This window comes from Hyperoodon ampullatus (assembly GCF_949752795.1).
Source record: "Hyperoodon ampullatus genome assembly, chromosome: 20".
NCBI lineage: Eukaryota > Metazoa > Chordata > Mammalia > Artiodactyla > Ziphiidae > Hyperoodon > Hyperoodon ampullatus.
This window is the reverse complement of record NC_136933.1, coordinates 16,409,541-16,424,413: the sequence shown is the minus strand read 5'-3', so window position 1 is coordinate 16,424,413 and position 14,873 is coordinate 16,409,541. Positions and strand designations below refer to the sequence as shown.

Below are 14,873 nucleotides of genomic sequence, written 5' to 3'. Positions count from 1 at the left end.
CTGGATGGAAGCAGTTGCAAGTGGTTAATGTCAGCAAGATTGTAATAGGATCAAGATGGAGTCTGTCTTCTGCTTTTCCAGCACTAGATGTGTGTAACTGGAAGATTCTGACCAGAGGCAATGCTGCCTATGCCATGACACAAACTACTTTAATTCCGGGAAGGATTCTTGGGGTCGGAGAGATCTGGGAGAAAACGTTCTATTCGCTGGATTCCTAGGATTTTACTTACAGATCTTCTCAGGTATGGTATATCAGGTTGCAGCATTTTAAATGAAGGAGCGTTAAAAAGGTTTTCAAATTTAGAAGAATTACGGTATTAAAACTAACTGCATCTTGCTCCCTTAAAAGATCTTTTGAAAGGAGCACTGCAAAGGTATTTTGATTACATTGTGTGTATACATTGAATACAGTGGAAAAGTTGTAGAGGAAGGAGAGAACGATGTTTTCTTTCTTTTTTTTTCATAAGCGGCGTGGGATAGAAAAAGCTCTACGGCTTTATGACTCTCCAGCTAATCACCTCAAGGGTTTTGACAAACTCACTTAAGTTCTGTGTAAAATCAGAACTCCTAAATCGCCTGGGCGGGCCTCTGCTCTGGCCCCCTCCCCTCCTCTCGGTTCAGTCTTTCTCACATGCACACCACTCAGAGGCAGGAAATGCTTCCCAGGCAATCTGGGCCTGGTTGTGGAGGCCCCTTTTGCAAAACATCAGTCTGAATTTACTAGACAGAAGTCACTAGGAACGCCTTGACAGACTCCGGCTTCAGCTAAGGCTCCCTCCAGCTGCGGAGGCTGTTTTTGTTAGAATCACACACTGCGCAGAACTGCTTAGAATAGAGCCATGATCTCAACCACGAAATGTGAACTTATATTTTGGAGAAACTAACGGGGACGGACTCCTTTCCTAGGCTGAGTGTTGAAGCATGTCTTGCCTCGGCGTTTCAGCTCCTCCTCGTCTAGGTAAGACGCTGTGGACTATCTATCTTTACGCTTTGAGGCAATCTTTGAAGAGGCAGAAAGATTGAGAGAAATGTTAGCATCTTGCACGGAGTGGTGATTTCCTAGGTTTTAGAGCTGAGCCACGAAATCAGAAGTGGAAAAAGTTTAGTAAGTAAAAAACTGTGAGTCAAATTGTTTTAGCAAAATGTCAATTCTAAAATAGGCTCCATGGAGACTTTTCTCCGTAAACTAAGATCTTATTTTCATCCCTTTTTAATCCTTAACTTATTTATGACTGGAGCCAGAAGACAGACCAGTTTTCCTATTATATGGCTTATATGAAACAGATACATATTCTCACACATTGTGAGGTGTAAATGATTTTTTTTCTTTCCCTGTCTTTTGCCAACAGGAAAAGTAGATCCCGCTATAGAGTGACTTTTCTTAATAATGCATCTCCAAAGAAAATTTTGTGTCTCATTTAAAATATGAAGATTGGATTCCTCAATATTTCCCCACCCAGTTTCAACCACAGGTCAAACTGCTAATGCACAGCTTAAATGATTTATTTTTAAAAAGAGTAAACACATGAAATTTTACAAATATTTCTATCCTAAACAGTATTTAATCTGATTTTTAAAAAGTTAAAGATCAGAATTGGATTTAATTTATATTAACTTTCTTGAATTCACTATTCACTGCTCAGATCATATTCTGTGTGAATATTTTTGAATAAAGTAAATCTCAATGACAATGACATTCATTGTTACTATTTTAAGGCAGCTGGAAATCACTACAATCATATGAAAAGCTGATCTGTATTCATAATTCATGTAATCATAAAATTACATTTCCACTGGGCTATAGTGTATTTAAGTTATGTTTACATGTGCAATATATGAGAAAAGAAATTTAGTAATGACTGACATAACAGAGAGTTTTAATGCATAACATACTGCTATATTTCTGAATATTTAGGATGAAAATCATTATTTTATAGAAATCATATGGAATGGTATGTGAAGGGAACAAATATCCATGCATATTTCCAAATCTATTAGATGAACACAAAATATCCCAAATGAAATATGAAAGCTATCTGACAGTTGGATCATAAGAAATCAAGTGTTTTTATCATAAACTTTTATATAGTATAAGGTGGCCATTTGCTGTATTAGCTAATTATGCTTAAATTTTATGCTAGAATAAGTTATATTGACAAATTTTAATTACTCACTAACAATTTGTTAAGACTTCTAAAAGTGATAAAAGGAATCTGTTTTATAAGTATGTTAAAAATAAAATATTGACTTGTCTAAATTATGATTTAATAAAATTCCTCAATAGAATTTTAAGGAAGGAAAGAATATAAGAGGTCACCTCTCCTAACACTGTCTTAAAGGTTCCAAAAAGGGAGCTGAAGCATGACATTCAAAAATGACCTGTCCAAGGTCACACTGCTAGTTAGTAGAAGAGATATGACAGTGCAACCATAGTACCCTGTATCATAATTCAGGTAACTTAATATGACATCATCTTGTTCTCAAATAATAACTGCTCATAATGAAGTATGAATATGTTTGTATCCGGTAGAAGGCTACCTTAAACAGAAAATTGTAATGCTTATTTAAAAAAAAAAGCCTTATAGCTGCCACCAGTATTACAGTGTAGAAAAAAAAATTAATGGTTTAAAAAAAGAATCAAACTTACTAAGTAATGAAATTTCCTCAAATGCAAAAGTTTTCTTATGCTTTCAACAAACATTTTAAAGGAGTAACTTGTTTGTGACTGTTTTGTTACATTTCATGTTTATGCCAAGAAAATCAATCCATATGCTAATAATTATATTAATCTTAAACTGATGTTTCTTAAAAACATAAGAGCTAGAAAGGAGGTTGTCTGATTCCTATCCTTGCCTCCAAATGGTATCCTTATAAATCAACTTAACCAGTGGCATTCGGAAAAGATTTTCCTGCCCCCCACTGGAATCGGTTTAAGAATCTCACGTACCCGGACATCCTTTTATTTATCTAACCTAAATCTCTACCGCTGCAGCCTGTTTCCAGTTCTGTGGGTTTCTACCTCAGTGGAAATGTGAAAAGCCTAAATGGACGTGTGAAAACATAAGTGTACATTTCTAGGCCAAATAAACCCACTTCCTTTCATCTTCCCTTCTACAGCTTACTTACAGTCCTTTAATTGGTTCATATATCTCCTCTGAGGCTTCTACAAAGTCCTTTAGTTGTAGAATGCAGAATTTGTTATAGTATATAAATAAATGGCTGACCAGTGCAGTGTCAAATGGAGGAGTTGGCTGCTTCATCTGTACATTCTTCATATATGACAGTATATGTTGCTGTGCACACTGAAACATTGCACTTTCCACGGCAAGAGCCTTTCTAATAAAGCTACTATGTGTCATTTCTAGTACATTCCATTTCTTTAGAGAAAATGTGAGTCATGGTGCTTTTTTCCCCCATTTTTCTGAACCAGATTGGATTTCCTGATGTTATTACCACTTAAAAATAGGCTATTCAACACTTCCAGTGTCTCCACACTCTACATGATTGGAATGAGGAATAAACACAGTAAAGCAATAGCCTATATAACTGATGGCATGATTACTAGAGGGCCTAGTACACCGTTTTATTTATTTTTTTCTTGAGGACGTTATAATAAAAAAGAGAATTTTTCTGGCCCTATCCAAACCTGCTCATACCATACACCTCACTACAAATACTTTAGGCATGGTTTAATCTTACTTATAGAGGATAAGTGTTATAGGATTAAAACAAGTCTAAACTGGGACATTTAAGATGTGTCTTTTGTTTTTACTTCATTTGTTTCCTCTTGGAGAACGAATGAATTGGTGTCAATATCATCTTACAATGAGAATTCTCTCTGTAGAAATCATTATAGTACAACAAAGTTCCAGATGAGAGATGATTTAGATCTGGATCAGAGAATTTTATTATCTGAATAAACGTTAAGAATTATACATGAGAATTTAAAGAGGATGAGGGAAAATTCCTCCAGATTTGAAGGAAATAGCATAAGTATTATACCTTCTTCTCCCAGGTGAATGATAAGCCCCTTAGTTGCACAAATCAAACAGGTTTACAGAGAAGCCCAAATCCAGATTGACTTTGGGGTGGATATAGAAATAGAGCATACTACTTCTACTTTGGCATTAAACTGCTGGTCAGCTCATAGAGTTTTGAGAAATAGATGCGCTTAGTTTTTGAAGAAGGTAAACAGAATAAAGGTGAAGTGTGGATCTTGAGAACTAGTTTAAAAGAGATTATTGATTTTGATTCAGTGGATTATAGAGTATATAAGTGAACTTGAAAAGATTAAATAGGAATTCCGATGTAAAAAAAAGCTGAAAGTCAATGTAAACAGCATGCGTGTAAACTTGCTCATGAATTAAGATAGAGGACTGAAAAAAGCAGTTGTAGCTGCTTGTATGTGTGAAAAGGTTTTCCTATTAGACTGAAATAACAAAATGGTTTAGCAATACAATTCAGATAATCCAGAGGAAATCAGTCCTTTAATAGAAATGAGATCCAAAGGAAGTAGGAAGATCAGAAAGCAAGTTTAGAAATTCAACCAGTGTTTCTTTTTATTCCCAGCAGTTGGCAAAATACCTAGCATGTCAGGTATTGTCAATACATGTTTGTTAATAAATGTTTGTGGAATAAATAGGAGGGAAAGAAGAAAGAAAGGAAAGGGAAACCATCATTGAAGAGTTGGTGTTGTGAGACTTTTTTTAAATTTTCCAGACATCCTGTAGTGATAGAATAATAATTTTTAAAGAGGAAGGAAAATAAGAGGTTGGCAAAAGTCATCAGAGCCTGAGGCCAGAGGTTAATAGCACTCTCATAAGATGACATTACAAGTTCATTAAGAGCCAGCAGAAAGCACGAGTTTCCAAAAATAGTTCAAAGTTCAGTTACACGAGGCCAGTGAGAGCAGAGCAGTAGTGAACTTTCCACAATTTAAATGGGGGTGGTGTACTGGAAAGCTCGCGGGAAGAGACAGAAAACTGGCTCAGATTTGCATCTTTGCCATTTGAAATCCTTGCTCTGTGATTTCAAGCATGCCCCATCCTACTTTGAGCTTCTGCTTTTTATTGGTAAAGTCTGGAAGATAATGCAAATATTTATCTCACCGGGTCATTTTGAGCATTAGATGAGACTTTGTATGTACAAATTGGGTTGCATACAGTATAACAAACAAAATTTTGTTTTAAAAAGCAGAGGTCAAATGAATCAAGAAAGAAAGAATCATGGCGTTTCACCTTGTGGTCAAATCACTCATCTATATTGAAATAACATGGGCATGCAAGGGATAGTTCCAGCTCCTACTCAGCCATGGTTTCTGCAGCTAAGATCCGTCAAAAACTAAAGGAATCATTGCCATCACCATCTTTATCATCATCATCATCATTATCGTCATCATCATTTAGTATCTAGTGAGTTCTTGCAATATGCCATGGATTAAGTGTTTTACATATATAATCAGCTCATTATTATTATAGTTCAATATTATTCTCTCTCAACAATTTTCATTATTCCCATTATAGAAGTGAGAAAACTGGGGAAGACAAAACCTAAGTAACTAATGCAAATCACCAGAAAAAAAAAAAAAGTTTCTTTAACAAACATCTTGCCTTCACAAAAAATAGAGGTAATAATCACTGCCCATCAATAGGTGTTAGAGATTGAGCTCGTTACTTAGTCCTCCCAAAATTTCTCCCTGTAAAATCAGGACAATGATAGTACCTACTTCATAGAGTATTTGTGAGTATTATTACTAAAGGAGATAGTGTAAGTGCAACACCAAATACAGGGCCTGATCCACAGTAAATGCTTAATACACGGAAGCTCTTTTACTATTACTATTATCATGATCATCAAAAGTTTCTAATGCACCTACTATTACTTGGGTATATGGGACACTTGGTAGTAAAAACAAGCTCAAATGTACATAGGAAGATGACAAAATAAGATAAGAATTATAAATATTAAATACAGAAGACAAAAGTTAATATCAGAGGCATCAATCCCTGATAGGATACCAACCTAACGGAAGTAGCTAAGTTCTCAGTGATTTCATGTTCCTGATTTCAGTGAGAGTTGTACTGACCAAATGACTGAAATCTCAGTATTCTGTTGTCACCTAGCTGTCCGAGCACCTGTGTTGCTGTAGCCCTCTTGTTTATATTTGGTGATTACTGTGTCTACCCTTAGAGTGTTCTTAGAAATGATAGCAAAGTTAAAAATAGAAAGTGGCCACTTAAAGCAAAGCCACATCTCACCATGCTGATGATAAAGCATTATAATTCATGTCCATTGTGGAACAGAAGTATCTTTTTTATAATAAGGCAAAACCACATTTCAATCATATTGCTTTGCCATTAAAAAAAAAGACAACCAAACTTTTGATATCAAATTTAACTCTATTTCCTGTTGCATGAAAAATTCCAAGTGAAATAAGTTAGGAGCAAAGGCAATACTTTTCTTTGGTTATAAGGGACTCTGCAGAAAAGAGATATGAAGTCAAAAAACCAAATGATTAATTATTCATTAATGAATTTATTTGCAGAAACAGCTAAAATACAATGTAGTTCTAGGTGCTCAAAGGGTTCTATACCAGATGGAACACTGTTATTGAGAAGACTGTGTACTTTCTAAAAAAATAAAACATGGAATCCCGAAGGAAATACAGGTGTCTATAACTTACTGCATCCATGATGCAATATTGCCCCCCAAGACTGTGTTAATTCTGGGATCCCTTAGAAACCAATTATCCCCAGGAAAGTCTTAGTGGTATCAGACAAATATGACATTTTTAAAGATTTACTCAAATTACACGTGGTTATTTCAAAAAACGTTCTGAGAATCCGCAAACGTGGCTGACCTGAGCGGCAAAGTGGTGATAAGTCAAACACTGCCAGTATCTGTGCTCCTCCCTGCAAGGGAATTAGAAACTACTGAGGCTACAATAAATAGTAGGAAGCCGGAGGTAAAAATAGGGCACCTCAGAAATATTAACTTGCAACTTTGTAACAGCCTGTTCTTTTCTGATGAGCTGACAGAATTCTAGTGGATTGACAGAGTTAATTTCAAATTTACTTGATTCCTGGAACATATTTGAGAGCTAAGAAGGAGAAAAAACTTACCAAGCTCAGTAAAACTAATATATACATAAAAATTGGTAAACATTTAAAAAAATATTTTAATTGGGTACCTATTTCTTCATTCTTCTTCTAAAGACCAAAAATGATGGAAGCTTGGATGTGTCTCTCAGAAAAAGTGATGTACTACATAATCCACTGACTTAGCTCATTATAGATGGTTTATTCTGTAATTTACTAAGACTTTTTTTTTTTTTTTTTTTTTTTTGCGGTACGCGGGCTTCTCACTGCTGTGGCCTCTCCCGTTGCGGAGCACAGGCTCCGGATGCGCAGGCTCAGCGGCCATGGCTCACGGGCCCAGCCGCTCCGCGGCACGTGGGATCCTCCCAGACCGGGGCACGAACCCGCGTCCCCTGCATCGGCAGGCGGACTCGCAACCACTGCGCCACCAGGGAAGCCCCTTACTAAGACTTTTGATGATTTCCAGACAACCTAAAGACATGGAAGCTTTTTCATATATAATATTTTAAGCTTCGTTAAGTAATTTACCAGTAAAGAATTTTAACAGGAGTTTGTTTTTTCCACAGACAGCTAATGAGGCATAATGAGTAAATTCCAGCATTTGACAAAGTATGTAAAGGTAGATGGATAATGATTTTGTGAAGGAGTAAGACAAAGATTGCCACTAAAGAAAGGAAATCTGCCTGTAGTCATACAGAGATAGGTTTTTGCATCGTTATTAAAGGTTTCTCTCTCCTAAGCCTAATTCTAGTCCTGTCTAATTTCAATTAGTTAGCATGAATATTTTAAAGAAAAAGCACTAATTGTCTTTTACTAAAAGTTGGCTACCCTGATTAGACTCTTAGAAATGCTTTCTTTGAAAGCATTTTTTTCTTTTTTTTTTTTTTGCTATTTGTTCATTCATTTACATAAAGGGATTAAGAATAATCATATCTGTCCTAGGCGTTCTCGCTGATCCTAAGCCTCTTGAATATTTGACAGTTTTGCGTTGAAAAGCATTCCTCTCATGTTATCATTGAGTTGGGGGCAGTGGAAGGTGCCCAAATGTTCCACAATTTAGTTTGCTAGATAATTTGTTCTTTGACAGCTCCATCAAGAAGAAAATGACTTTCATTTTGACCTCCGCAAATGCTCACTGTCAGGAAGATTTGCTTTGCCATCAGTGAGCAAACATTTGAAGAACTGCAGTAAAAGCTGTGGTCATGTCCATTTATATGTTGATTCTGCTGTAATCGTCTAATTCAATAAGTGTTTGGGTGGCACTTATTACATGCAAAGGTGACTCCCTGAGCGTAGGCCCAGATACATTAAGATGTCACATCCCTCTAGGATGTCCATATTCCCCATCTCTCTCCACCTCACCAACTTGACCCTTATATTAGCAACAATGTGGGCCATTGTAGAAATGCTCCTTTCTTGGTTCAGATGCATTCTCTATTCTTGCAAGAGTGCATGTTACAGAATTTAACCTACCTGTAATTAAAAGGAGATTATTCCCCTCATGTCTTCTCTTCTTTCTCCCAGTGACTGAGTACACGCTATGTGGTAGCTATTACATATAGATATGCATTAAAATAGTAGTGGGAGAAGAGAGAAGAGTAGGAGAAGAGTACTAGGAGAAGAGAGTAGTAGTAGAAATTTAACATGGGATGGGTAATTAAGAAGAAAGACCTGATGGGAAACCAGAAGTAACTCCAGCCATCTAAGGAGAAAGTAGGAAAATACAGAGAAACTGGCAGTACTATTATGCCTTCTATTAAATACGCAGCAGCTGTGTGAAGGTGTTTAAAACCAACCCAGGAGTCAATCATGTGCATGTGTGTGTGTGTGTGTATGTATTTATTTGTATATGTGTATGTATACATATACCTATATATGTCATCTGTTTTCTGAAAGGATAAAACAAGATAATATATATTTAGGCTTATATTCCCAGTGTTTAGTGGACTGTCTGCAGCCCATTCAGCACTCAATAAACACTTGTTGAATAAATGATTATGATCAGGTAATGTTGCTCTCAGTTCTAAGGTACTGCCCACTTGATTTCAGCCACAAGTACTTCATTTGCACCATGTTTTCCCAGGCTATATAGTATCGGCAGTAGTGATTCCCATCAGGCTCTTCTTTCCTAGGGACACTTGCCAGGTCAAAATACAAGGTGTGTGTTTATTTCAGGAGCAAGTGCAAAGGAGAGCATGATCATTTGATGTCAGACATAGGTCAGGGATTCTCAAACTAGAATAGCTTCAATTGTTTTTTAGTACAGTAACATTCAATTTTGATTAATTTTAAAATATACACTGCATGCCACTGTATGCTTATGTTAAAGAGTGCTGTTATGAAATTAACCCAAACAATAAATTTTAAATCACTCTGTGTCTAAACAGCCTATGCACTAATATCACAAAAAACAAATGTGGGCATTTCACAAATATTTTCCAGAATCATTACATAATTAGAGGTACATAAGAGTTTCTTGTAATATTAATACAGTGGTGTTTGAACACATGCATTTAAGAAGTGAAAAATCCCCATGGAAATTCACTTCATAAAATCAACACCCTGGAATGACTTACACTTTTCCAGATCCTTCATCCAAATCCTCAGCAGCTGAGCTCATTCTGAATGAAACTGCATAAAAGTGATTACAAGAAAAAGTAGTAGAAGTTTGCAAAATAAGTAGTCGGTAATTAGAAATATAATTTTGAACAAGGCAGCCTGGTGAGAAGGCTCAAAGGGAAAGTGAGGTCTTTTACAAAGACTTCTAAATCTTACAGGACAGATTCTAGTCAATTCAGATTACTTAGAAAATGGGGCCGATATACTCCGATGTGATGGACAATATATTTTAATTAATACGGTGTTCAGCCTTTAGATCCTGAAGGCAGGTTTAAACTATAAATCTTATGAATCAGAATTAAAATAGGAAGTAAGAATAAGAAAGCTTGTTGAGATAAAGTTTTTAAAGCAATCTATCAGACCACAGGATATGGAATGAACATTCAAACTGTAGTGATGATGGTCATAATGAGAGCTAGGAAATTTTATGTCTTCAAAATAAAGACACTATAAATTCACAGGAATGATTTGGAAATGTCCAAAGAACGTAGATTAGAAATTAGGACAGAAGGAGTTAATGTTGTGTCAAATCTATCTAATTTATAATCTCTCTTTGCAGCTAGATTGTCTCAGAACTTGTTGAACTGTCTTCCTTTGATGTTATAAAAATACTTACCTACTTGCCAAGGTTGAGTGCAGTAAGCTAATTCATATTATGGTAAGGACTTAAAGGCAAAACTTTTATGTAATGTGTTCCCCAAGGGGTTAATAAAACTCTTTCTCCTTCTTCATCAGAGAAAGAAAATCAGAATTGTCTCAACTTAAATGTAAATGTGGCTTAGGAATGACACTAATACCACTTGGCATTTCTTAAGTTAGCCTGCTCTTTCTACACTGGATAAAAATAAAGAAAAGAAAGCATCTAAAACAGAACCGCCCTATTACAACCCAACTTTGCCCATGAAAGCAGAAATTTTCTGGCCTGCATCTATGCGTTTTTTCCACTTTCTGTAGCCTCCCACACTATAATGACTTATGCATGGAATTCAGGGACTTTATATTTTCTTATGAATGCCAACATGGAAAATGTGAATGCTGACCATTTTCAAAGATACTCACAGACCCTTAAAGAAACGGAATAGTATCCAGAATGATATTTGGTCAGTCTGGGATACCAAAATTCTAGTACATTCCTGGTCTTTACAAGATGGGAATATTACCTCTCTGGCATGTGCTTAGTCAGAATAGCTTGCGATTTTTGGTGGGGAGTCAGAGTCCTTTTCAATAGACTGAAGTGACCCAAAACCAGCACTTCAGTTAATCTTGTTTATGATTGAAATCAATAAGCCAATCCATGTTATGTGCTGACAGTTCTTGTGTGGTGTAAAAACTGGAAGTGTCTGCTCTTGAATAAGATTTTTCTTTTACAGTCCAGTCATTAGGTTTCATTATGGGACAACATTTGGATTAGTCATTTTTATAAGGTTGAGTTTACATTGGTATAATTTGTTGCCTTTAACTAAGGCTTTGAATAATTTAAGGCAAAAAGGATGGATACCTGGAATGTGTTTATATTCTGACCTTATCTTATGTCTGGTTTTCTTGTTTACTTAAAATTTTATGGCCAAATGCTAACAAAAGTATACAAACTAAACTCCTTAGAAGCCAAAGAGAATGAGACTGAAATTTCTGAAGAATTATTTCAGTTGTCTTATCATGCTCATGTCTTCTTTTTGGGTCACCCGAATTCCTGCCTGAAGAGTTTAGATTTTATATCTACTAAAGATGTGTGGAGGGAAGAGGTGGCAGTAGAATCGCATTCCATGGATGAAGTTTGTTGGCTCTCAAAGCCTGGGTCTTAGAACCGGGGCCTACTTTGAATCCAGGCTTACCTCCTAGATGTATGACCTTGGGCAAGTTATTTAATTTCTCTAAGCTTCAACAGTACTAGCTTGCTAGCGGGTCGTAGCAGCAATGAGATGCATGTAAATGTATTTATCCTAAGGCATTTTAAGTGGTGTGTGTTATGCTTTCTTATGCATGAATTATGTGTTAATATGAGCTAAACTGGATTACTCCATGTTTCTTAGTCACTCCCTGGAGTAAATGCATTCTGGTAGTTTGGGATCTGTATTAGCTCTTTCACACACTAATACATTACACATGCTGTCTCTATAGCTCAAGTTTTGCATGAACAGTTCCCTGGTGGCCTTCAGTGCAATTCAAACCAAACAGCCAATAGATTTCTGTAACGATTTGTGTCCACAAAAGTAAATCAGGAAAGCATCTAAGCTAGAGCAACTAGTTTCTTCCAGTGAATTTTATTAGTATAGCAATCCAAATATTTTCCTAATGGAATTTTAAATATTCAATATGTATATCTTTATTCGTTAATAGATCAATCAATCCAGCTGCATTTAAAAGTATTGTTAATGATTTTCGACCAGAAATATTGAATGTGAAATTGTCTTCTACTATTAGGCTGCTTCTTAAAGAAATAACCTTATTAAGGCTATTAAATAGAAGCTTTATACAATCTCTTAATCTTTCATAGCACAGCTTAAGTGCTCTCTTTTCCAAGATATATTTTGACTTTAGAACTATATCCTGAACTATGTATATTTCTTTAATTTTTTTAATAGGTGGTGCAATATGACAAAACTTACTCTCTTCTTCAATCAGTGAATTTGAAGTAATCTTTCATCGTTTCATCTCCTTTGGTCCCATATGGAATGTATCCCTCTATCTGTTGTTAAACTACGATGACATGTCTGTAGCTATCAGAAAGAGAAGCTGGGAAGAACATGTGACCCAATGGATGGGACAGCCTTTTAATTCTGATGATTGTAACACAGCATGTCATCATGGACTAGTAGCTGACAGCTTGCAGGCAAGTATGGAAAAAGATGCAACTCTAAATGTGGACCGCAAAGAAAGGTGTGTTTCACTACCAGACTGCTGTCATGGCTCAGAGCTGAGAGATATTCCTGGGAGGCCAATGGGTCACATTTCAAAGGAGGTGGATGAAGATGACAGCCATGAAGGTGAAGATCAGTTTCTTTCTCTGGAGGCCAGCACGGAAACACTAGTGCATGTTTCTGATGAGGATACTGATTCTGATCTATATCTTACAGATGATAAACAGATTTTAACTACTCAAGGGCCTAAAACGGCAGACCAACATAGCATCAAAGGAGCAGGCTCCTTAGGAAAGACGCCGCCCATCATGGAAAGTAACCAAGGTTCTTATGACTCCTGGGGAATGGCTGGTGGAGCTGATTTAGTGCTGGTAGAGGAAAAGGGGGACAGAAAAGTTGTTGACATGGTGAGTAAAAGCCTGGAGCTTTGTAAGGATATAAGCCTAAGTGAAATAAAAGATGCACCCAAAATGAATGCATGTGATTCTTTGAATGTGAAAGATATTGTGCCGGAAAAGCAATTGCTTAATTCTGCTGTAATTGCTCAGCATCGAAGGAAACCCGACTTCCCTAAAGATGAACATGAAAGAAACACCTGCAGTGCAGTACAAGATGAGTTCTTGGCTATTCCTTGTGCGGACAGAGGACTGCCATTATTAAAAACAGATTCTGGAAGCTGCCTTCTGCAGCCTCCTTCCTGCCCTAGTGGAATGTCAGCTGAAAATGGCCTGGAGAAGAGTGGTTTCTCAGAACATCAAAACAGAAGTCTTCCAAAGGTCAACTCAGGAGATGGCATGCAGTGTTTACACATAAAGGAGACTCTGGCCACCCATGAACCCACAGATAACCAAGTCAGACTTCGTAAAAGAAAGGTAAGACGCATGCACCTATTATCTGGCTTTTGGAATTTTGTAAATATCCTTGTTTCTGTCACTTATTATTTTGCTAGAGTTAAAAAGATATGTGGACATTTCTTTTGCCCAGTAGTGTAGCTGTATGACTCAAAGAGCATCTTCTTGGGGGAAATCATCAAAATATATAAAAATTAAAACAGGATAACCTATCCATTTCACTAATAATATTTATAATGGTTCATGAACATTCTATTTTGGAATTGTGTTGAAGACAGAACTGGTTTCACTTTCTTTGGCTGGAATTAAATAGCCACCAGATAGTTCAAAGCCTATCTAAAGAGTGATCTCTAATTTTTAGAAAGAATGTCATGGTAATTTTTAATTAAAATTGTTTATTTCAGCTTGCTTCTTTTTCCCTTTAAAAAGTATATTTTATTATAATAAAAGTTGTATAAATCACATATTTTAAATGAGCCCTTTGCATATACCAAGGCAACAGTACCCCCTCCCCCAAAATATGCTAATCCTATTTTAAATGATACCCTGGCACATTTGCTATCTATAGCTACATGAACTTTTTTTTAAAACTCTTGACCAAAAATGATGAATAACTGAAGTAAATTTTTATGCTGAGGCACCTTTGACTAATCCTGTAGATGCCATGATCCCCCAAGAAGTTTCCAAGTGAGAGACACAAGGATTGGAAGGAACCACATGGATTGTGGTTTAGTTAGAGAACTCTTGACCAAAGTTTGTCATACTTTTAGGATTTCCCCAGCATTCTTCCCATATTGTAATACTCTATAATCCTGATGTAAATACAAGTAAAATTTCTTCTGTAAATCCAACATGCCCATTGGCATCAAAAAAACCCCTGCAGATTGGACACTTTGGTGTAACATCCTTGCCCTTCTCTTGATATAATACTAATCCATAATTCCTATTCTCCTAAGACAAAACTAAGGTTCTTAGTTCTGTTCAACTGGGGCTATCTACAATGAGAAAAAAAAATCTTCAACTCTCTTTTGGTGAAGAAATCTGGTTTCCATAAACTGTAGTTTTGCTAACAAACTAGATCAGTAACATGTCATAAGTTAAAGTGAAGTCAAAGACTTTACAGCAAAGATCAATGTGCTCAAACTACATGCCAACGGAGCTTTCTGTGCTTCTGGCGAACTCTTCCTTCCTTACATAAATTGTTTTAAAAAGTTAATGCTGCATAATGTTGTTATGATTGGACTGCTCAGGTCGCTTTTTCAGAAATGTCCATATAGTGTATCAAATCTGTTGGAGGGAATGTAATAATGACGTAAGAAAGTATTAACTGACCTATGACATAGCTTCCCTAAAATAAGACAGACCCTGCCCAACTGCCGACAGAAACATTAAACATTCCAGAAACATATGCTCACCACTTGGACATTTATATCAATACTAAGAATGCT

The 14,873-nt window shown here is 36.3% G+C and overlaps 1 protein-coding gene across 1 annotated transcript in view; it reads left to right on the top strand.

The window, feature by feature from the left end:
* Positions 1–12,423: 12,423 nt before the first annotated feature.
* Positions 12,424–14,873, top strand: part of DLC1 (DLC1 Rho GTPase activating protein) — a gene marked incomplete at both ends in the record, with an annotated part of 387,952 nt that continues 385,502 nt past the window's right edge. Inside the window, one exon of the mRNA XM_079726851.1 lies at positions 12,424–13,446. Coding sequence (XP_079582977.1) covers positions 12,424–13,446 — 1,023 coding nt within the window. The remainder of the gene's footprint in view (positions 13,447–14,873) is intronic.